Source organism: Bufo bufo, chromosome 5 (assembly GCF_905171765.1).
Source record: "Bufo bufo chromosome 5, aBufBuf1.1, whole genome shotgun sequence".
Classification (NCBI taxonomy): Eukaryota; Metazoa; Chordata; class Amphibia; order Anura; family Bufonidae; genus Bufo; species Bufo bufo.
In genome coordinates, this window is record NC_053393.1 from 117,004,149 (window position 1) to 117,028,931 (window position 24,783).

The following is a 24,783-nucleotide window of genomic DNA, read 5'->3' on the forward strand; positions in this document are numbered from 1 at the left end:
GAGGATGATTAGAGTGAGGAAGTGGAAGAGGAGGTAGTGGACGATGAGGTCACTGACCCAACCTGAGAAGGTGGAAAGCTGAGCGAGGAGGGGATGGGATCTGCAGCACCGCAACAGGCTGGAAGAGGCAGTGGGATGGCAAAAGGGAGAAGGCGGCCACACCACACAGGCCCGCAACTGTTCCACGGAGCAACCCCTTGCAGAAATCTCACTTGCCAAGGGGTAGATGTTCCGCAGCATGGTGCTTTTTTAAGAAAAGTGCGGACGACAAAAGAGCAGTAGTTTGCAACCTGTGCCATACGAAAATTATCCGGGTGTGAACACTAGCAACCTCACCACCACCAGCATGATTCCCCACATGGCATCCAAGACCCGTAATAAGTGGGACAAACGCCTGGGTCCACAATTTGTGTCTGCGGGTCACACCACTGCCTCCTCTTCCCCTGTGTTACCTGCTGGCCAATCCCCTGTTGAAGGCGTAGGCCAAGATGCATCCCTCCCTGCACCTGGACCTTCGCAAGCACCATCAGTGACCACATCCACTTCCGTGTCCCAGCGCAGTCCCAAATTGCTGGCCCTGGAAATGTTGCCATTTAGTCTTGTGGACACTGAGGCCTTCCGGAGCCTGATGCCCTCGCATATAATTATTTAGAGGGTCAGCTCACCTGCAGGCCCTCGCATTTAATTTTTTAGAGGGTCAGCTCACCAGCAGGCCTTCACCTACAATCTTTTACTGGATCAGCTCACCAGCATGCCCGCACATAAAATCTTTTGCAGGGTCTGCTCACCAGCAGGCCCGCACCTCAAATCTTTTACAGGGTCAGCTCACCAGCAGGCCCGCACCTCAAATCTTTTACAGGGTCAGCTCACTAGCATGCCTTCGCATATAATGTTTTACAGGGTCAGCTCACCTGAAGGCGCTTGCATATAATGTTTTACAGGGTCAGCTCACCAGCACGCCCGCACCTAAAATCTTTTACAGGGTCAGCTCACCAGCAGGCCTGCACCTAAAATCTTTTACAGGGTCAGCTCACCAGCAGGCCCTCGCATATAATTTTTTACAGGGTCAGCTCACAAGCAGACCTTAACCTACAATCTTTTACAGGGTCAGCTCACCTAAAGGCCCGCACCTAAAATCTTTTACAGGGTCAGCTCATCTGCAGGCCTTCACCTAATTATACCTAATAGGTAATTTGCACGCATGCTGCCTTGATTGGATGTGGTAGCCATAGCTGTTTCTCAGGCTCCCTCTCCGGAATGGAACCATGATTCCCCCGTTACCCATGGTCTACATGGTTTGGGCTGAAAATAACATTGAAAGTTGATAGGGCAGACATCCGAATGGATCGTCGCCGTCACGGGGACGTGCGATCGTCCCCAGGTTAACTAGAGTCACAAAAACGGCAGCAGGCCCTCGCCCATAATTCTTTAGATGGTCAGATCAGCAGGACCTTGCTCCAAATGTTTTTCAGGGTCACCAGCAGGCCATCAATCATAATTTTTCAAGGCTGTGTATGATCCCCTTCTTTATGTGTAACAAAGGCTGTATTGGAGTGCCGGTTCCTTGTAATTTTTGGCAGCCCTTTCACTTAGTGCATGAATGTAGGAGTCCAACTACATGAACAATTGTACCACAATGTGAATGAGGCCCTCCTTCCTTGTAATTTTTGGCAGCACTTGCACTTTATATACAAGTAAATATACAGGAAAGAATGTTTCCTATCAATTTTTCCTCCAAAATCAATTTTTTCTTAGTTTTTTTGCGTATTATTGTCAGTCTGTAAAAGTGGCGTACTATTCAGACAACATCGTTCTCAGCAGCGACCTGCAAGTACAAGATGCATCCAGACATCCTCCCCATGCTGTTCCAGAACCATTTCGGTGGTCTTTCCATTAATTTCTGAAATTTTCCTATTAAACAGGCACCCTCCCCTCTTTAGAGCAGGGGGTATGTGGTTTAATGCTCGGGTTCTCCTATTGACTTACATTATACTCGGGTGCTCAGCACCTGAACATCCCGATGGGTTCGGCCCGAGCCCCCGAGCACTACGGTGCTCGATCAACACTAGAAGACACGCTTCCCCAGATTATTCTTGTATTTTCAATAAAATGGCCTATATTTAGTAAGAATGACACATTTTGAACAAAAAAAGAACTCTACATCTGCTCATAGAGTAGGTATAGATTTCAGTGAAATTTGCACTGTTTTTCAAGTATCCTACTTCTTAAATTTGATTTATATAGATTTTCAGGTGTTTTATATTAATGCCCTATCTAAAGTGGGTCATTGTTATGAGATCTGTGGCGGTTTGAAGAGGCCGCTGCACCACAGCCTCCTTGCACCTTACCAAGCACAGCGCTGTACATTGTATAGTGGCTGTGCTTGGTATCGCAGCTCAGCCCGATTGCCTTGAATAAGACTGAGCTGCACATAGGCCATGTGACCAATGAACATGATGTCACTGGCCTAGGAACAGGCTGTGGCACTCACCATAGCGCCGTAACCTCTTCAAACAGCTAATCAGTGGGGATGATGGAAATTTTGCCCTCACTGACCAGATTATGATGACCTATCTTGAGCACAGGTCATCAGTATAAAACACTTTGGGAACCCTTAAAACAATGGGTATAATATATCAAGCCTAGGTGCCATTTTCTGTTTTTTTGTGCAAGAATTTCTTACTTTTTTCAATAAAAAGTGGGTGAAGCTTAGCATAAGGGACCAGGGCCACAGTAGCCTGACAGATCTATTATTCACGCCAAGCTAGATGGCATAGATTTCAGTTTCTGATGCACAAACATATCAAAGATGTGCTAAATTTATTAAGAAGCCCATGCCTCTTAATAAAGTTGGCGGATCTTATTCCAGCACGCATCTAATTCAGATTGGCACAGGTAATGTCTGCCTTAACCTCTTCTAACCCAGACCACTTTACACCTTCTTGCCCAGGCCTATTTTTGCAAATCTGACATGTGTCACTTTATGTGGTAATAACTTTGGAATGGTTTTACCTATCTAATCAATTATGATACTGTTTTCTCGTGACACATTGTACTTCATGTTAGCTGTAAATTTGGGTCAATATTTTTTTCCTGTATTTATAAAAAAAATCTAAATTTACAGAAAATTTAGAAAAATTCACAATTTTCTAACTTTAAATTTCTCTACTTTTAAGACAGAAAGTAATAATTCAGAAAATAGATATCAGTAAACATTCCCAATATGTCTACTTTATGTTGGAATCATTTTGTAAATGTCATTTTATTTTTTGTAGGATGTTAGAAGGCTTAGAATTTTAGAAGGGGCTTACATAATAGAAACCACCCATAAATTTTTAGAAACTACACCCCTCAAAGTATTAAAATTTGGTGTTACAAACTTAAAAGGTGTTCCACAAGAATTAAAGGAAAATGGAGGTGAAATCTCAAAATTTCCTTTTTCTTTGGCAGATTTTCTATGTTAATCGATTTTTTCCTTCAACACAGCAAGGGTTAACAACATAACAAACCTCAATATTGATTACCCTGATTCTGTAGTGTACAAAACAACCCCATATGTGTTCGTAAACTGCTTTATGGTCACATGGTAGGGGTCAGAAGGGAAGGAGCACCACATGGTTTTTGGAGGGCAGATTTTGCTGAAATGATTTTTGGACTCCATGTTGTATGTGAAGAGACCCTGAGGTACCTCTACAGTGGAAGCCTCCAAAAAGTGACCCCATTTTGGAAACTAAATCCTTAAGGAATTTAGAAAGGGGTGAACGGAGGACTTTGACCCAAAAGTCTTTTACAGAATTTAGAAACACTTGGCTCTAAAAATGAAAAATTTCATTTCTTCCAATAAAATTTTCCATTTTCCAAGGGGTAACAGGAGAAAAAGCACCCCATAATTTGTTACACATTTTTTCCTGAATACGGCAACTCCCCATATGGGGGTTGTGTCTCATAGGCTTCCATAGCTGGTAGGCTCTGATGCCTGTGTAAAGCCTCATTCACACATCAGTGTTTCACGGACGTGTGCTATATGTGTTCTCCATGGACAGCACACATCCCCATTAATTTTAATGTGTGTATTCAGACATCAGTGTTTTAGCACGGTCCGTGGGTCAGTGTTTTTAGCACGGATGCATGCTCTATTTTGTCCGTGTTCACGGATCCATCACGTCCGTTATAGTCTATGGGTCCGTGAAAACCACAGATGCAACACGGATGCCATCCGTGTTGCATCCTTGTTTCACGGATCATTAAGAAGAGATGCTTTGAAAATTATTTTTCAGCTGTTCAGTGCCAGTGAAACACGGATGACACACGGACAGTAAACGGACACACGGACCTAACACGGATCCTTCATGGACAGCTTCATGGATGCATCACTGACCACCTGCTCACAGATTTGAGCACGGACATGTAAGGCTTAAGGCATCGGGCTGCCATTGCATCCATCGAGCTCCCATCACTGCAGCACAGGGGGCTGATAGGGTTGGAGAGGGAGCCCTCGCTCTCCGCAAACCACGTTCATGCTGCGGTCAGCGTTTACCACACCATACAAGTGGTTAATATGCCAACATCAGTGTTTTCGCCGATGCTGGCGGATACAGCAGGGGTCTGGCTGTCAGTAACAGCCGCGCCCCTACTCCTGATGGAGCGGGCGCCACTCCTACACCCGCCTGATCAGAGCGCCATACATGTACAACGCTGGGTGGCAAGTCCTGCTCTGCTGTATATGTACAGCGCTGGTCAGGAAAGGGTTAATGAATTCCCATCAATATCTTCCTGGAGGTCATGGCACTTTTCTCGTGACAGTTCAACTTTGCCTACAAAAAGCTTATCTCTATAAGGGGGCATTCACATGACCACATTTTTGGTCTGCCTTCGATCCACATTTTTTTGCTGACTGGATGTGCACCCATTCATTTCAGTGGGGCCACAACATATGCAGACATCACACCGTGTGCTGTCCGCATCCATATGCCCATTCCGCGGCCCCCTACAAAAAAGATTGTCATTTTGTGGACAAGAATAGGCATTTGTAACAAAGGGCAGGATGTACTTAATGCACCCGTGTTTTGTGGATCCGCAAATCTGATACTGTCGTGAGAATGCCCCCTAATGCTGTGCATGTTTTTTAGACAACCTATTATATAATTAACTGTGTAAGGCATCAGTTTCCCTGTGGTTGCGGCGCAGGGATTGTCCAAAGCCAACAACCTTTTTTAACTTTCATTGCCCTCGGGTCATTTTCAGCATTGCACGATATATAATATATTTGTCTCCTACAGCAGTTAGTGCATATTAGAGACAAGTAAGATATATGCTGATTTTGTTAGACTTTACTATACGGTGCCTGTATTGTGTCTCACCATAATAGCAACAGTCATGTCTATAATAGTCTAAATATATTGAAGATGTTATTGTGTTTTCTGTTCTCGGAATACTTTATTGAGGTCTATGCATCATGCTTCTGCTATGTAGAATAAAGATTCTTGTCATTTATAGTCATTTTTATCTGCTAACGAGGCCTTTATGGATGCCAATTCCCTTTTGTCTGAGTCTCAGAAAATCTATAACGTTGTTTTACATAGTACAGTCCTGAATCAGCAGAATCCTGCAATATTTTAGCTAATCCTAAATACCTATACTTGTGTTAATAATGACTTCAGGAAAATAAGCTCTTAAGAACGGTGATCGATCAGCATCACTACTATAGTAGGTAACTGATATTGCCATGAAAACCTGGGCGGTCAATAGGTTTTCAAGGAATAGATTGGACATCAGTGACCCAGATGAATTTGCCTCTGCTCAATGAGTTTCAAATTAGCATGAAGTGCACAAAAATTAATTTATAGATGCATTCGGATAAGCGTGTAATAAAAGTAGGAAAAAGATAATAAAAAGCAAATATAAACAGGTCAACACCAAGTTTATGATACTTTGTTGATGTGTCCATAGCAGGGAAAATTTTTAATAATTTTGTTTAATGTAAAACTGTGACCTGCTAATAATTCATGTTTGGTAGAAAGAAGGACCTGATATCATATGTCTCACCGCCATATCATACTTAGGCCCATAACTATGCTTTCCCATTTCTTTATATAGCTTAAGAGGGGACGGGGGCTTTGTTTTATGACACATCCCCTACAAAGTTATAGGGGTATTTCCAGGTTATCCCCATTCCACAGGATAGGGGATAACTATTTGACCAGTGGGACTCCCACCGATCATGAGAATGGAGGGCCCTGAATCCCACGAGGCCCCTCAAAATGGCAGGAGTGGCGGACAAGCACTACCACTCTATTCAGCCCTATGGGACTGCTGGAAGAAGCCAAGCATTATCTCCGGAAGTTCACTAGAAATAAGGAGCAACAGTGCACATGCTTGAACTGCTGCTGTATTAAGATGTGGGCACGGGTACAAGGCCCTCAATCTTGTGATCGGGGGGGGGGGGGGGGGGCAGGGGCATGCTTAGATCTTCACTGATCTAATAGTTATCCCTATTCAGTTGATAAGGAATAACATGACGTTACTGGAATACCCCTTTAAATAACAACATTTTGTTTGCAGTCACCAGTAGATGGTACTGATGAGCTTACAGCATACCGTCTGAACTTGGCCTTATCACAGCTTATCAGCTCCCTCCTGACCGTTTCACAGGTCACAGAGAATGCCTCAAAAACTTCCCCATAGAAGTCAATAGGGCCAGCTCCTGTCAACTGTGTCTATGGCCCATTTAGCTGATCTCTAAAGACAGGAAGTCTCAAGTGTGAAAACTGCAGGATTATATACAATTATATTTAATACAGAGACATGAAAAATGTAAAAAAAAGAAAAGAAAGACCAGGAGGTCGAAATGTCGCAAATTTTTGAATAAACCAGCATGAATTGAAGACCGGCGAGTGCTGCAGTTTTATTTTTTATTTATTCTGGATGATTTGCGGATACTACAGACTGGTATCCAAGTTCAGCCACATAACTAGTTCATAACTATGAGTGAAGCTATGCCCACGTGCTGATACTAAGCACTCAGCACTAAGGGTTAAACATTCACACTGAGACTATTCAGACTGAGATTGTTTCAGGCTCAGTTACAGTCATTATACTTTCATTATGTAATTTGGACTCTGCAATGAAATTGTCTTCATTGTCCCTGTGGTCGCTCTTATACATTTTACACTGCTGTATGTCAATGTAAGTGTGAGCCTTCTCAAATGAAGAGTGAAAGGAATATATGGCAACTAAAGAATGGATGTGTAAAATAAAGGGAGCAGCCACCTGATTTGTTACTTTACGAAATTACAGCACTGTACCTCTGGACAGTTTTTGATAATCCTTTTTTGAATAGAAACTTTGGATACTGCCAAAGAACATGTCTGAGTGCTCAAATAGGGTTAAAGGGCTTGTCCAGCTTGTAAATACTTTTGAGGCAGTCCCCCTCCCTGTCGGATCTGTTGAGGAAAGCATACTTACCTCTTCCCTGATGCTCGGTTCTGGCTCCTTTGGTCCACTGATGGGTTTGCTGTGCTTCAGTCCCAGCTTGTAAACTTTCTGGAACGGATGGGGGTCATATGTGCTGCTGCAGCCAATGACACTGGGTCACATGCTGTCTGGGGGACACATCACCACTGTGGCCAGTCATTTCAAAAGTGATTGAAAGGTGGACAACCCCTTTAAGGTCAAAATGTTAACAAAATAATAGAATCAGTTGGACATGTCTTTCAACCAGTATGAATGATAGAGGTCCTGATTGAATGTCACCCTGTATCTCTAAGGTTCTGTTCACACTTAGGTTTTTTTTTTTTTCTCAGTATTATGTTGCTTTTTGATAACTGGAATAGTATGGCATGGTGAACTATTCAATCCAGTAAAAAAACAATGGTACCTGAAGGGATTCGAATAGAGTCTATATCATTTTTAAATGGACCACAAGTTCTGATGGATCCTATTGACACAATGGGTTCTTTCAGCTTTCCACTTCTTGTGCTTTTTTTCAGACCCGCCAGTTTTTAATATTAAGTTCCAGTTGGTGGTGAATGTACTGGATTCTGGCTCCATCGCTCTCCATTGTGTATCGCTAGTCAATGATTGGATGTGGTGGTGACATGTCACCCATGTGTCACATGACCCAGTGATACAAGAAACACTGAAGGAACGCGGTGGATTCATGGAGCACTCTTCGGAACACTTTTTGGATAGGTAAGTTTAAGTTATACATTTTCTTTAGTTACAATGTGTCTCAAGGGTGAAATCTCTATAAGGCACATGACCCAGTGATGTCACACATAGGTGACAAGTGCGCACCGTAGCCAGTCAAGGTCCCTGTAAAACAGGATGCTGATGCATCAGCGATGCTCTAGAGGGAGCAATGGAACTGGAACACGGCAGTGGGGATCAGGTAAATATCCTCACGATTGCGGGTCAGACCACAATTGGGGGTCTGAAAATAAGCACAAGGAAGGAGGTCAACCCCTTTACGTCAAGAATAGTGGTGCAGATTACACTATTTTGGCCATCGAAAACATCAGAACCCACGCCAGAATGGAAAAATTGTTAATGGCAACAGACCTTAGTAAATAGGTGTACAAAAATGAAGCTTAATGGATCACAGCAGATCACAAGTCATCCATCGTATCCATCACTGATCCTGTAAGAATCAGAAACCATGTTGCCAGTGTGAACAGAACCATTCATTGTGTTCCCATTTACAGTACATTTTTTTTCTTAAAGGGACTGATGACAGACCAGTCTCCTGAATCAGCGATTATTTTTTTAATCACTTTAGATCAGTTAAAGACTTAAAAACTACAGCAGTCTACAGCAGTCTACTGACATAGAAAAGTAAAAAAAAATCTATTGAAATACTGTGGATATAAAATGATTTTCATTGCTGTCTTCCTAATGCCTGGGCAGGTTATCCTACATATGGGATTTCCTTCACATTTGCTATTCCAGTCATAAAACATGAATCACAAGCATTATTCTTCTAAAAGTACTTTTGCATTTCAAATAGCATTAATGAGAATGTTTCAAAAAAATGATTTGTCTCCAAATGACTTTAAGCTTGTGTCTCATTTACAGGCGTGAAGTCATAATTAATTGAGCTAAAAAGGTGGATACCCAGGTCATTATTGACGTGAAACTACAAAGGTTCACTTTGGACGTCAATAAATAAGTTCTTACGCAGTGCTGGTTCCTCTGGTCAATGAACTGTGGAGAATGCTTAATCACAACCACAATCTGTATTGCTGCTGGTAAGCCAAGGCCTCATGCACACGACCGTTGTTTTATTCCGTGTCCGTTGTTCAGTTTTTCGTGATTTTCTGCAGAGCCATTGACTTTCAATGGGTCCGTTGAAAACTGGGCTAATGCACCGTTTGTCATCCGCGTCCGTGATCCGTAATTCCAGTCCGTCCAAAAAATATAACCTGTCGACCCATTCAAGTCAATGGGACCGTGAAAAAACGCGGAGGCACACAAGATTGTCATCCGCATCCGCGCGTCCACGTCCGTTTTTTTCCAATCATTTGCATGGCAAACTTGACTTAGACTTTTTTTTACTTTCCTTCATGTCTGGTGATCCTCCAAAAATAAAGGAAGACACACGGAAACAAAAACGGAAACGGATCACGGAACAACAGAACCCCATTTTGCGGAACGGAACACAACAACGGTCGTGTGCATGAGGCCTAATACTGCTGGATGTAATAGAATCAAAAGAGCCATTTTATGTAAAAGCTGTAATAGAATTATTAGTCATTTAACTCTTAAGGGCTGTTTCACACAAGCGGATCCCTTGCGTGTCATCCGCAGCGTGAAAGAATGCCAAGCCCCGTTCCGGACAGCAGAGACACGGAGCAGTAACATGACTGATAATGTTCTGTGCCTCTCTGTGATCTTTTTACTACAAAATCACAGTGAGATAAAGTTGTTACCGTGGTTTTGTAGGAAAAAGATCACAGAGAGGCACAGAGCATTATCAGTCATGTTACTGCTCCGTGTCTCTGCTGTCCGGAACGGGGCTTGGCTCTCTTTCACGCTGCAGATGACACACAATGCATCCGCTCGTGTGAAACAGCCCTAATTATCACTTACAAACGACAAAAAAAGTTATTCTATAAGAAGGGTATGCATTCAAGCCAGTAGACTGCTTTGATTAGGTCAAGTAAAGCACCTGGCCACATTTTCCTGCGTTTAGTAGTTTCCGTTTTGGTTTCCGTTTGTGAGATCCGTTCAGGGATCTTACAAGCGGTCCAAAACGGATTAGTTTTGCCCTTAATACATTCTTAATAGATAAGGATCCGCTCAAAATGCATCAGTTTGGCTCCGTTCCGCCTCCATTCCGCTTTGGAAGCGGACACCAAAACGCTGCTTGCATCCGTCCTGACACACAATGTAAGTCAATGGGGACGGATCCGTTTTCACTGACACAATATGGCACAATAGAAAACTGATCCGTCCCCATTGACTTTCAATGTTGTTCAAGACGGATCCGTTTTGGCTATGTTAAAGATAATACAAACGGATCCATTCTGAACGGATGCATGCGGTTGTATTATCTGAATGGATGCGTTTGTGCAGATCCATGACGGATCCGCACCAAACGCGAGTGTGAAAGTAGCCTTAAAGGGGATGTTCATCTAATCTTTGTCTTTTCATAAAAGCTCAGAAATAAACAAATGATACCACTATTGATCCCTTGAGCTTGCTTAGTCCTTGGTGGTCTCTGCTTCCTGGTGCCTCTTAATGCATAGTAAATGCCAATCACTGGCTGAGAGAAGTCACCACTGTGCAGGCATTTCCCATGTGTCAAGAAGCACCAGGAAAAAGAGACCAGTGGGGACCCAACGATAGTCAGAATGGGACAGTGGAGGTATTATTTTGTTTAAAGGGTTTATTTACCCTTTTCTTACTGATGATCTATTCTATTGCGAGTGCCACTACCTTCTCAAACAGCTAATCAGTGGGGGTCCTGGGTGTCGGACCCCCACTGATCAGATGGTGATGACCTGTCCAAAGGATAGATCATCAGTAAGAAAAAGTTGTGGCATGCCCCAAAGCATGTTGTATTACAGAAGTGTATTTCTATGAGATACAGCTTCACTCTGCTCTCTCTTGTATCCTGCATGTAAGAGTTGACAGAGAGAAACTTATCACAAGCAGAAGTCAGGGGAAAGCAGTGTGAAGCAGCATCACTGCAATGTGAGTTTGAGGTAAAATGTTCTATGTCACTGATCTATCACTAGCTGTTATTAGATGACTGAGAGCAGAGCAAATGTAGTGGATTGAGACTTGTCCCCTCTGTCTCTGCAAAGTCAGAGGCATAATGAGAAATGTAGAAGCCAGGGCTACATGCGACTGTATTTGGGGAACCATATCAGAAGATAAGAAGGAACAAAAATGACAGATGCCCCATTAATGGCATATCAACCAAAAAAAGGTAGGCATACAGATATAAGGCGTACACAAGAGCATATGTTGCACTACACTCACCTAAAGAATTATTAGGAACACCTGTTCTATTTCTCATTAATGCAATTATCTAGTCAACCAATCACATGGCAGTTGCTTCAATGCATTTAGGGGTGTGCTCCTGGTCAAGACAATCTCCTGAACTCCAAACTGAATGTCAGAATGGGAAAGAAAGGTGATTTAAGCAATTTTGAGCGTGGCATGGTTGTTGGTGCCAAACGGGCCGGTCTGAGTATTTCACAATCTGCTCAGTTACTGGGATTTTCACGCACAACCATTTCTAGGGTTTACAAAGAATGGTGTGAAAAGGGAAAAACATCCAGTATGCGGCAGTCCTGTGGGCAAAAATGCCTTGTGGATGCTAGAGGTCAGAGGAGAATGGGCCGACTGATTCAAGCTGATAGAAGAGCAACGTTGACTGAAATAACCACTCGTTACAACCGAGGTATGCAGCAAAGCATTTGTTAAGCCACAACACGCACAACCTTGAGGCGGATGGGCTACAACAGCAGAAGACCCCACCGGGTACCACTCATCTCCACTACAAATAGGGAAAAGAGGCTACAATTTGCACGAGATCACCAAAATTGGACTGTTGAAGACTGGAAAAATGTTGCCTGGTCTGATGAGTCTCGATTTCTGTTGAGACATTCAAATGGTAGAGTCCGAATTTGGCGTAAACAGAATGAGAACATGTATCCATCCTCTGATGGCTAATTCCAGCAGGATAATGCACCATGTCACAAAGCTCGAATCATTTCAAATTGGTTTCTTGAACATGACAATTAGTTCACTGTACTAAAATGGCCCCCACAGTCACCAGATCTCAACCCAATAGAGCATCTTTGGGATGTGGTGGAATGGGAGCTTTGTGCCCTGGATGTGCATCCCTCAAATCTCCATCAACTGCAAGATGCTATCCTATCAATATGGGCCAACATTTCTAAAGAATGCTATCAGCACCTTGTTGAATCAATGCCACGTAGAATTAAGGCAGTTCGGAAGGCAAAAGGGGGTCCAACACCGTATTAGTATGGTGTTCCTAATAATTCTTTAGGTGAGTCTATATAGGCAAAAAAAATAATGCTGGAGTGCGTCTTCAAGGGTGATGATGAATGGAGAGATTTCTCAGACTCGGCCTCACAGTTTAGCCAGTAGCAAGTCAGCTCAAAGATCCATTTCTCCAGTCAAAATCATAATGGGTTACCATCAGAAGACAGACCCTGCAGTTGGGACGTCAGTATGCTGATGGATGCCTGCACAAGTTATAAAAGAATCCACAACTCTGTTGCCATTTGAACACTGTGTCATCTAAGTTACTCTCAGGCGCATATAATAATACAATGCTAATATTATTTTAATATACTCAACATATAGATTTTGCTTTTCATATGCTGTGGTCATAGCATTCGAAAATGTCCCTCTCATTCTCTGTCACTTTGAGGTGAAATTATTTTTGTGCCATTTTGGCACATGCTGCCCTTACGCTGCCCTTAAAGGGGTTGTCCCATTAAAAAAACATTCTACATTTTTTAAACCAGCACCTGGATCTGAATACTTTTATAATTGCATGTAATTAAAAACTTAGTATAATCACCAAGTTATTCACTGAAATCTATCTATATAGCGCCACCTGCTGTTTGCTCTATTTGTAATTTCTCTGTCCTGCTCACTGAGATGGAAGCACATGCTCAGTTCCATCCTTCATCTGCCACCAGTTGCAGTAGAAAGGACACACCTCTTGAGAAAGTGCACGCTCCGTAAAATGCCAGCTTGAAATAAATCTAGCAGAACAATTGGAGCAATGAATGGGGAGATCTCTGGATCCATGTGAGGTACAGGGCTGGTTCTAGCTTTGTTACAAAGAGACTGTCATGTACTCTATGAGATCGGAATTTCATTTTTTGCATTAATCATACTAATAGAAGAACATACTATGCTGACCAGGGGCGGACTAGGAGCTTAAAGTGGCCCTAGAAAAAATTGTAAAAGTGGCCCCATTTTGTAGTTGGGTCCAAATATATGATAGAAGGCAGGGCCAGCAATATTATATTGTGGCACATTATACCATCCCAACAGAGCCAAATACCACAGACCATCACAGAATACCGCCAGCAGCATAAAATACCTCCCCAAAAACTTCCACTGGCCGGCTGTGAGGAAAGATTAAGTGGACCCCTGGGCATAGGCCCACCGGGAAATTTCCCTGTAAGGTGTGTGGCCAATCCGCCTCTGATGCTGACAGATCCGCTTTAACAGATTATCATTTTGGGGTGACACAAACATTTCTCTCTCCTGACTTCCTTTTTTGTTTTGAGATATGAGATTATTGAAGAATTACATTTGGGTGGTTACAGTAAATGCCTGGGACCTATATACAGCACTTCCTCATCCGATTTCACACAGGTTTACGTCTTAGATAGAAAGCTGCATTTTATGTCAGTAAATTGAACGCACATCTTTCAAACTAGTTAGAGAGCTGGTGAAGAGGATGATCTGTTAGTAAATGAATAAAACAAAGTATTTCCTACCCATATGAGTAAATATCATGTACTGTATTTGATTCCAGAGATGATGCAGTATCATTAATAAAACCAGAATTGATAAGCTGAGAACTAAGCCCTGTGAGGAAACAAGAAAACATGCTTCACCATTGACATTGGTATAATACAGGCTTCAACAAGGATCCGTGGCTTTACAAGCATTGAAAATGGGGCCACAGAATTATTGAAAAAGACCATTCTAATAAGCGAGTGATCCCTATAATAAGGAATTAGTCAAGATTTACACCGAGGTGTCCTACTCTATACCTATATTAATATATACAAAAAACAGATGATTTTTTATTTTTTTTTGGACGAGAGGCCCACTCTGCAATTTTTCAATCAAATTTGCCATATATTTAGAAGGAACTGGCAGAAGAATTCCTATGGGAACTACCATTTCTTTTATTAAGATTATATTAAATAACTCAAAGTAACAAGATTAATACAGGAGACAAAAGGGTGGACATGGAAAAATAGTTTAAAATACCAATTGTATTGACATCAGGAAACTTGTTGGTTCCAAGACTTTATCTCTGATGTAATGAAAAATCAACTTTTTGTTGAAAATCGAAGGATATCTCTGACTGTTAGAACTCAGAACTTTCAATACTGCTGGAGTTTTTGTGATTCCTGGGTCGTGGTCAGGGCAAATGTTTCAGTCGTGCTGAGACCCCATTCATTGCTATGCTTTCACTGCTTCCACAGTGTAGCAGAACCCTTACGGTCAACTACCCTATTCTTACCTTGAGCCAGTATCCCAGTCTCCTCAATTGCCCGGGTTAGCTTCTCCTCACTTTGCTTCCCAGCTTCTCCACTGCATTGGCATTCTTCTCACCACCACTGCCTTCTTGCAGAGACCTTCAGAGCTTTTCTAAATGTACATGACTGCTGATTTGTTGTGCTTAATGGGTCAGAACACCAATGCACCTCTGCTACAGCCTATGCCCTGCTGCCCTAGGCTTTTTGAAGGACCCTCCATCTTCACTCTGGGCAAAAAGGTCCCATAGTTTCCAGTGCTCTACTGGGTTTCTTAGTTTGCTCTACATTCCTGACCTGGCTTGTTATTTGACCACATCCATTTGCCTGCTGCCTGCTCTGACCACTAATAGCTGACTGTATTCTTCTTGCCATGACACCTGCTCCCGCTTCAATCTTCTACTTTCTAAATTTATACCATGTCCTGGAATCATCTGTGCAGTTTCACATCAGGTGTTGCTAAAAGACCTTAATCCTGGGGCTAAGCAACCTGGGCATTCCCTGCAGCCGGACCCCTGTATTAGGGTTAAGATTGATTACCAGATAAGAGTCTGCTCCTACAGTAGGTTTAGCTCTAAGCAAAATGTAAACCAGTGGGTCAACACCCACCTTCAATAACCTTATTATATTATCTATCTTAAGAATCTGTAGGATCTTTAGGTGTTTACCAGATTTTGCCCCTCCCCCTCCCCCCACAAACTTGTGGAGGGAAGCATTACCTGCTCCCTGCCATTCAGTACCAACTCTTTTGGTCCACCACTGCTCCACTACTGCATTTGCCACACTCCGGCCCGCACGTGTAATTTCCATGGTTATGACCACCCTGCAATCCATTAGTGGTGGTCGTGCTTGCACACTAAAGAAAAAAACATCCGCCTCTCTGGTGGCTGGGACCATGGGAGTGCTCATAGGATGGTTCTTTATCCTATAGTGTGCAAGCACGGCCATCAATGCTGGATTGAAGGCTGGTCATAACCATGGAAACGAGCAGTGTATAATGTGATGGAAAAATAAGTCTAGCCAGCAAAGGAAGCAATATGGACAATCTCAATACATTAGTAAGAGCCTTGTATAAAGTTGCTCTACTAGATAAATGCCATTTGCTTAAGTGAGACAACCCCTTTAAAGGGGTTTTCTGGGATTAGTATGGTTTTTAACCAATATGCTCATGTAATTTCTTACCTCATGTACATCTTCCCCATGATTTTATTTTATTTTTTATTTGGACTCTCCTGACCCGTTTTTACCGTGTCAACAAAGCACTCTGGTTTGTTCACATCCTATATGTAGCACTTCCTGTTGCTGTATCCAACCAAACCCATGATACACTTCTCCTTTTCCTGCCTCAGCTCCAGCACTGCCCCTAACAACGCCCTACTAGTTTATAGCTTCTCCCACCCATCTAGTTACATAGACGCTCCCTTATCATTGCCACTGTTTGACATACTCATGGACATAGCTTCACAGGAAATAAGAAAGAGCTGCAACCCAGAACGGAAGATTTGAGCAATAACAGTAAATGAAATTCATTACAAAACTACAACTTCATAAATGATTATGTTAAAAGATGTTGAGGCAAACCAGATAGCTCTTAAAGGGGTTATCCGAGTTATGGAAAAAATAAAATAATAAAAAAAATTATAAAACTCATCAGGACTTACATATACATTAGTTAAGCTTGATTTCTTAAGAGAAGAACCCATACTTACACCTTTGCATTGTTCTGTTATTTTTGATTTGTTTACATGCTGCAGCAAAGCTGCAACAATGACTGAGCTCTGCCTCATGAATATTTGTGGGTGTGAACAATCTGACCTTCCCCGCCCCCTGCACTGCACATCCTAACTTTGCATTAAAAAAACAGTCACATGATCATCTCCTAGCTCACACAGGCAGAAGATATTCCTGTCACATTGCTATATGACAGCTATATGTATATCTAAGCTATATGACAGCTATATGTATCTAAGCTATATGACAGCTATATGTATATAAGCTATATGACAGCTATATCTATCTAAGCTGTATGACTGCTATATGTAACTAAGATACAGTACAGACCAAAAGTTTGGACACACCTTCTCATTCAAAGAGTTTTCTTTATTTTCATGACTATGAAGGCATCAAAACTATGAATTAACACATGTGGAATTATATACATAACAAACAAGTGTGAAACAACTGAAAATATGTCATATTCTAGGTTCTTCAAAGTAGCCACCTTTTGCTTTGATTACTGCTTTGCACACTCTTGGCATTCTCTTGATGAGCTTCAAGAGGTAGTCACCTGAAATGGTGTCCCAACAGTCTTGAAGGAGTTCCCAGAGATGCTTAGCACTTGTTGGCCCTTTTGCCTTCACTCTGCGGTCCAGCTCACCCCAAACCATCTCGATTGGGTTCAGGTCCGGTGACTGTGGAGGCCAGGTCATCTGGCGCAGCACCCCATCACTCTCCTTCATGGTCAAATAGCCCTTACTTTCAAAGTTTTCCAATTTTTCGGCTGACTGACTGACCTTCATTTCTTAAAGTAATGATGGCTACTCGTTTTTCTTTACTTAGCTGCTTTTTTCTTGGCATAATACAAATTCTAACAGTCTATTCAGTAGGACTATCAGCTGTGTATCCACCTGACTTCTCCTCAACGCAACTGATGGTCCCAACCCCATTTATAAGGCAAGAAATCCCACTTATTAAACCTGACAGGACACACCTGTGAAGTGAAAACCATTTCAGGGCACTACCTCTTGAAGCTCATCAAGAGAATGTCAAGAGTGTGCAAAGCAGTAATCAAAGCAAAAGGTGGCTACTTTGAAGAACCTAGAATATGACATATTTTCAGTTGTTTCACACTTGTTTGTTATGTATATAATTCAACATGTGTTAATTCATAGTTTTGATGCCTTCAGTGTGAATCTACAATTTTCATAGTCATGAAAATAAAGAAAACTTCTGAATGAGAAGGTGTGTCCAAACTTTTGGTCTGTACTGTATATGACAGCTATATCTATCTAAGCTATATGACAGCTATATGTATATCTAAGCTATATGTATCTAAGCTATATGACAGCTATATGTATATCTAAGCTATATGACAGCTATATGTATCTAAGCTATATGACAGCTATATCTATATGATGGACAATGATTTACTTTGTGATGTTCCTGGGGTGGTTTTGTTTCTGATGGCCGGTGGAGTAGGGAAATGGTAACTTGCTAAGGCTGGTAAAGATCGCCAGACGCAGAGGCAGGGGAACGGGCACACTGGTGGATCACAGGGAGGGAGCGGGCACAACATTGAATCTTTCTGCCTCGCTGCCGGCACTGGTAAGGATCGCGCAAGTGCGATCCCTCACAGTAGCCGAGGCTTCCAGAGGAGAGATAGGGGGCGGGCACACAAGGCTCTGACGTTATGTGCATAGAGCCTGGCCACTCCCTAAAGCAGGGAGAAGCCTGTACACGAGATGTCACCACCGGAGCCTGGTGGATGACGTCAGGGGTCACATGACCCGCATCGGCCGTTCAGAAACACTGCAGAATAAATATTGTAAGTAAATTACAAATGTGTTTTTAATACTGTTATAAGCCACCACAACATATATAGATATAACTCGGACAACCCCTTTAAAGACATTGCAATTTGTTTTTCCTTTTTTCATTACAAGAGCCACAACTTTTTTATTTTTCCATCGATGTAGCTGTTGAATTTTGTAGTAGAATGAGTTGCATTTTTCTATGACCCCCATTTTCTACACATAATTTATTGATAAACTTTTATTGTTTTTTTTTCTGGATTTTCCCATGAAAAAAGCAGTTTGAGAGATTATTTTTGCAGGATGCATTGACATTTTTGTTGGGGTTTATATGACTTTTTGATTTTTGGGTGTCAGGGGTGATCAACTAACAGCAATTCTGCAATTTTTTTTATGGTGTTCACTATGCAAGTTAAATAACAGGATCATTTTATAATTCAAGTCATTACGATCAACAATTGCACCAATTGATTTTTTGCATATCTACTCCTGGTTTTGGCTTAGGCTTTCACACTCGCGTTTGGTGCGGATCCATCATGGATCTGCACAGATGGAGCCATTCAAATAATACAAACGTCTGCATCCGTTCAGAACGGATCCGTTTGTATTATCTTTAACATAGCCATGACGGATCCATCTTGAACACCATTGAAAGTCAATGGAGGATGGATCCGTTTTCTATTGTGTCATAGAAAACGGATCCGTCCCTATTGACTTACATTGTGTGTCAGAAAGGATCCGTTTGGCTCAGTTTCGTCAGACGTACACCAAAACGCTGCAAGCATGTTAAAGTTTTCTGGTATTGAGTTCCGTCCTAGGGACGTGAATGAGGATGTCTTCAGTTCAGTCCCTCTTATGGTATTTGGCCGGAGAAAATACTGCAGCAATAAAATGCATTAATGCCGGATCCAGCACCAAGTTTTCCGGCAAAACTGATCCGCATGCGCAGACCTTTAAAAATGTGAAAAAAATAAATACCGGATCCGTTTTTCCGGATGACACCAGAGAAACGGATCCAGTATTGCATTTGTGAGACGGATCCGCATCCAGATGCGTCTACAAATGCTATTCGGATCAGGCAGGCAGTTCCGGCAACAGAACTGCCTGCCGGATCCTCACAACGCAAGTGTGAAAGTACCCTAAGCCACCTCTTGCAATTTTTTGTTTCTTTTTAAAAAAAGTTGAAGGGGCTTAGTGACAGGTATGGGGCACCCACACCCAGACAGGTGTATTAGAATTTATGCCAGAACCTGGTCTAAATTATAGGGCAAATCCATGCTGACTGATAGGGGGTGTAGATTACCTTTCTGGTGCATGGACTGCCAGAAGATGCTCTATATTTATTAAGAGGTGTGCTCTTAATAAATTTGGCTTATTTTACTCCAGTGCATCTATGATCAAAACAGCCATATGAAATGCCAATCTTTGAGTACGGGATACTTAGATTTGAACTTAAAAATAGTGGTCTACATTAGTAGTTGAATACCGCTGAAAATACAGTGAATTACTTATGTAGTTATGTGTATTACAGCCTAGAGACACCTATCAGTGCAGCAGAACTCCTATAGTGAATGCAGCACTGCATTTTGGGATAGGTATTTTTCACATATGTAATTACTGATACAGGATCTGGTGTAAATACTTTTCTTCTGAGAATGGAAATCACCAGATCAAGCTTAGGTTATTATCAATTGGCTCTGCCACAGATTCCAGGTAAACCAAGTGGATCAGCTGTCCACTCACAGTGCATGGTACTACTTGGGGGCTGCAGAAAATACTCACTATAGAAGACAAGTCCAGCACCAAAGTGACAATCAAAGTTCATTTAGAATCCATTAAAAACATAAAGCATGCCATCTCAAGAGAAATTAACTTAACCCCCACCACATTTGTAGTTATCAATCTGCTCTGCCTAAAGCAAAAAAAGGCACTTACCCATTTACCGGTGCTACGTTCCAGCATCAAGGGTCTCATCTCTTGTGGACTGGAAGTGTGAAGACCCATCTGTATGTTTCCAATCATGAGAAATGTTTTCTTTTCTTTTATTTTGTGATTATGCTAACATGTGTGACGTGAGGTCTATTTAAATGTATAGATTGGGTTATAACTAGCGACTAGCTGAAACGCGCAAAACTTGCCATATCTGCTCTGCACAAGGATGTTTCAATGCAGGATCCAATAAACGTTACATGCTGGAATCATTTTGTTATGTTCATGAATGGACCCATCAGTCACCATGTGCACTGCTGCGCCCATTCACACGTTCCAGTGCCACGGCACGGGTAGGTGCCTTTCTTTCTTTAGGCAGAGAAGATTCAGGCCATAAGTGCAATTGTGGTGGGCGTTGGACAACCCCTTTATGTATGTGGAATGTTACATCTTTTCTTGTGCTGCTAAAATTATCAGGTTCAGCTGACTTTGCTTGTTTGTGTATAGGCACCTTTAGTTATCCTGGTAGATGTATAGTTTTTTATGGAATCTGGTTAAATGGGATTTCATCTTCATTGGTGCTACGTGATTCTACTGTGTGAATATAGATTTCAGCTCTGAGTCTTCCACAATTGTGAGGATGAACAGAGGATGCTGTAAATTTGGGATTATACAAAATACATACTGCGAATGTAAAGAACATAAAACAATTTACTGTATTTCCAAAGCTTTACATCCTTTTATGTTGATTATATTTCTGTAAAAAAATAAAAATTGGGAATCTAAAGTTATGGCCACACGATCAGATTTGCTGATGCAGTTTTGAAAGCCAAAATCAGGAGTGGATCATAAAAGGACGAAAGGAATGAAGGACAGATATGACTTCTCTTTTTTGAATTCACGCCTGGTTTCGGCTTCCAAAACTGAATTTAAAAAACCTGATTGCGTGGCCGTACCCTAAGCTATTTATTAAAAAAAAAGTATGTTAAAAGTTTTCACGTTAGAAGTGTTACAATATGTTTTTTAAATTGGCACTTTTGAGTAAATATGCATCCTCAGAGCAGCAGAGCATTAGCGTAGGACTCTTGTTTTTACTAAGGTAGCACAGTCATTGCACATATAGGCAACATGGACGTGATCACTGACCTGAGGATTATCTGCAGATGGACTGGTTTCCTTACCAGCCACTACCACACTCTCCTTAAGGAGTCCTGCCGCTGGCTCTACTTTCTTTACAGTCATTTCCTTAGGAATGGAAGGATCTATTTGACGCACAGCATCATTCAGCGGGAGCTTGTTTGGTTTGGATTGTTGCCGCACTTGGTTCTTATACCAGCTAGGATAAAACAAGTGATCTGAGGTTTCTGCAGTTGAGAGCACTTGAACGTTAGGAGTCTGTTGAATACCACTTGGCTCAACACCACCCTTTATCAGAACAAATAAAATAGAAAGCCATGTTATCTTATGGAATGCAACCTCTTCTGAACACTGCGCACATATTTAGAGTCAGCTTATAAGGCAACATAGTGCAGAGCAGGCATTATCCCAAAATAAAATACTGTTAGGTTCCTAATATAGATGATATTGTTAATGGAGTCTGCACCAATAGCTTATGGAATCAGGTAAACTAAAGAATGAGTCAGTCATAAAAGTCAGCATACAATCGTAATGCATGCCTTCTGAGACCGGAAACATATAGTTTGCAGCCAATATGAGACAAGCAAGGTCTTAAGAAATAAATATTTAGTATTAATTATTGTGTCATTGGTTGACACTGATGCTTTAGTTCACACCTAATGAAATAGGTGGCAAGTTCAACCTCCGGAGTATGAAATATTAAAGAAGTTATGACAGCAACTGCTAAAAAGTGCAGCGAATATCAGTAACAAATATATATGTGATTGAAGAGCAAACATAGAAACTATTAAAGAGGAAACGTAAAGACTTCAATACAATAAAGTTTAAGGAAGAGTGAGGAGCCCAGTGTAGAAGAAATCTATTAGGCTAGGTAAACATAGTCATCAGACTGATCATAATACCTTCTCTGACCTAGATTTTCCAAATGTTGCAAAAAATATCCTGAAATACCCACATTTACCTAATAAATAACGCAATTGCATATTGATATAAAAGATATATAAAAGATGTGGAAGTTTATAAAATAATTCATACACAGTCCACCACATTGGGTCAAGCTATGAGAAGTAGTATGACATGGTTGATGATAGCTGGTCCTTACATGGAAGAAAGACTGAAATTAAGAGAAGCATTCTTGTTTATTACCAAGAAAAGATATCTGTCAGATCAAATCAGGAGATGCTGTCTTTAGATTTAGGCATCTGTATAATACCCTATAAAAGCTGGATGACTGGTACCAATCAGTGGGACAGAATTTTTTTCCTCCCTTTTTGAGAAGATATTTTTTTCTCTCAAAACATGTCTGTTGAAGTAAATACTTGAATTCCTCATAAAAAAACAATTCTGGAACATTTTCGACTATGTTCTTCCATTCCTCTGTTATTCTTCTTAGAAAAGTGTGAATAAGTTGAATAGTTTTTTCCATTCCCTTGTCAACAGGACATACTCCGAATGTGACTAATCAGTGCCACCAGTGTCATATATTTACATGTACACTCATATGTTTTCAGACCTTTTCACATAAGTTTTGCTAGGTAACTTACACTGTTTTATATTCATATACTGCATCACCCATTGTCACGGTCTCTCCCGTGACAGGATTCAGAAGATCTAAGAGACTGGCTGCACGTGATGTGATCTGACAGCCTCTTTGGTTTCACTTGTTTCTGTGTTGTTGCTGGTGTAGCTTAAGTGGTCATTCCAACTCCTCTACTTAGTCTGGTCTCAACCATCATGCTATGCGGTTTATAGCTCCTTTCTGGATGTGGAAGTGCTTGTGTTTTGTTCTCCACTGAGTATTAGGCCTGAGGGAGTCTCCTGATATGGCTCTAGGTTCCTGCGTATGAATATTCCTATCATCGAGGTCTGTTCATTCTGATAGTAGTCAGGGCTCGGTTTAGGGATTCACTAGGTGGTGACCTTTCCCCTTTCCCTAGTTTTCAGGCCTAGTACCCTTTGCCTTCCCTCCTGTGTTTGGTGTGGAGTTTACCACCCACACCACGCCGTGACACCCATTTTCCCATCTATACATTGATGTTAAAGGGATTCTCTGGGATTATGATACTGATGACCTATCCCCAGGCTAGGTCATCAATATCAAATGAGTGGTGGTATGACTCCCAGCACCCCTGCCAATCAAAGAGGCCATGGCACTCCGTGAGCACTCTTCCTAGGCCAGTGACATGAGTGACATGAGGTTACATCAGTGACATGAGGTTACATCAGTTACATGGCCTAGGCGCAGCTCAGTCCCATTCAAGTGAATGGGGCTGGGCTGCAATACCACGCACAGCCGCTATACAATGGACATTGCTGTGCTAGGTGAGTGGTAAAGAGGCCCGCATATTCATCAAACAGCTGATTGGCAGGGGTGTCAGGAGTTGGACCCCTGCCGATCTCATATTGATGACCTAGCCTGAGAATAGGCCATCAATATGAAAATCCTGGAGAACTTTTTTAATACTTAAGAAATGAATATATTTTGGTCAGTCATTTTAGGTCCCAACAATCATCAGATCAACACTCTTGTTATAGAGTGTTGACCTAAGTTGCAATAGTCACAGCTTCACTCTTACAGTGCATCTTTTACCAGGAGAGCCCACCATTCTTTCTTGATAAACAACCCCGATATAAAAGCATTTTGTGATATACAGTACAGACCAAAAGTTTGGACACACCTTCTCATTCAAAGAGTTTTCTTTATTTTCATGACTATGAAAATTGTAGATTCACACTGAAGGCATCAAAACTATGAATTAACACATGTGGAATTATATACATAAAAAACAAGTGTGAAACAACGAAAAATATGTCATATTCTAAGTTCTTCAAAGTAGCCACCTTTTGCTTTGATTACTGCTTTGCACACTCTTGACATTCTCTTGATGAGCTTCAAGAGGTAGTCCCCTGAAATGGTTTTCACTTCAAAGGTGTGCCCTGTCAGGTTTAATAAGTGGGATTTCTTGCCTTATAAATGGGGTTGGGACCATCAGTTGCGTTGAGGAGAAGTCATGTGGATACGCAGCTGATAGTCCTACTGAATAGACTGTTAGAATTTGTATTATGGCAAGAAAAAAGCAGCTAAGTAAAGAAAAAAGAGTGGCCATCATTACTTTAAGAAATGAAGGTCAGTCAGTCAGCCGAAAAATTGGGAAAACTTTGAAAGTAAGGGCTATTTGACCATGAAGGAGAGTGATGGGGTGCTGCGCCAGATGACCTGGCCTCCACAGTCACCGGACCTGAACCCAATCGAGATGGTTTGGGGTGAGCTGGACCGCAGAGTGAAGGCAAAAGGGCCAACAAGTGCTAAGCATCTCTGGGAACTCCTTCAAGACTGTTGGAAGACCATTTCAGGGGACTACCTCTTGAAGCTCATCAAGAGAATGCCAAGAGTGTGCAAAACAGTAATCAAAGCAAAAGGT

The 24,783-nt window shown here is 41.7% G+C and overlaps 1 protein-coding gene across 3 annotated transcripts in view; it reads right to left on the reverse strand.

The window, feature by feature from the left end:
* The window catches only part of TRIM55 (tripartite motif containing 55), a 186,300-nt gene that overhangs the window by 27,921 nt on the left and 133,596 nt on the right, over positions 1 to 24,783 (reverse strand). The window contains exons 9-10 of one of the 3 annotated variants that reach the window (XM_040432405.1): positions 21,371 to 21,649; positions 13,995 to 14,085 (exon numbers count right to left, since the gene is read on the reverse strand). In XM_040432405.1, the coding sequence (XP_040288339.1) occupies positions 13,995 to 14,085; positions 21,371 to 21,649 (370 nt within the window). Of the gene's footprint in view, positions 1 to 13,994; positions 14,086 to 20,230; positions 20,300 to 21,370; positions 21,650 to 24,783 lie in introns of all 3 variants that reach the window. The other 2 variants (XM_040432403.1, XM_040432404.1) reach the window with 2 other exon arrangements.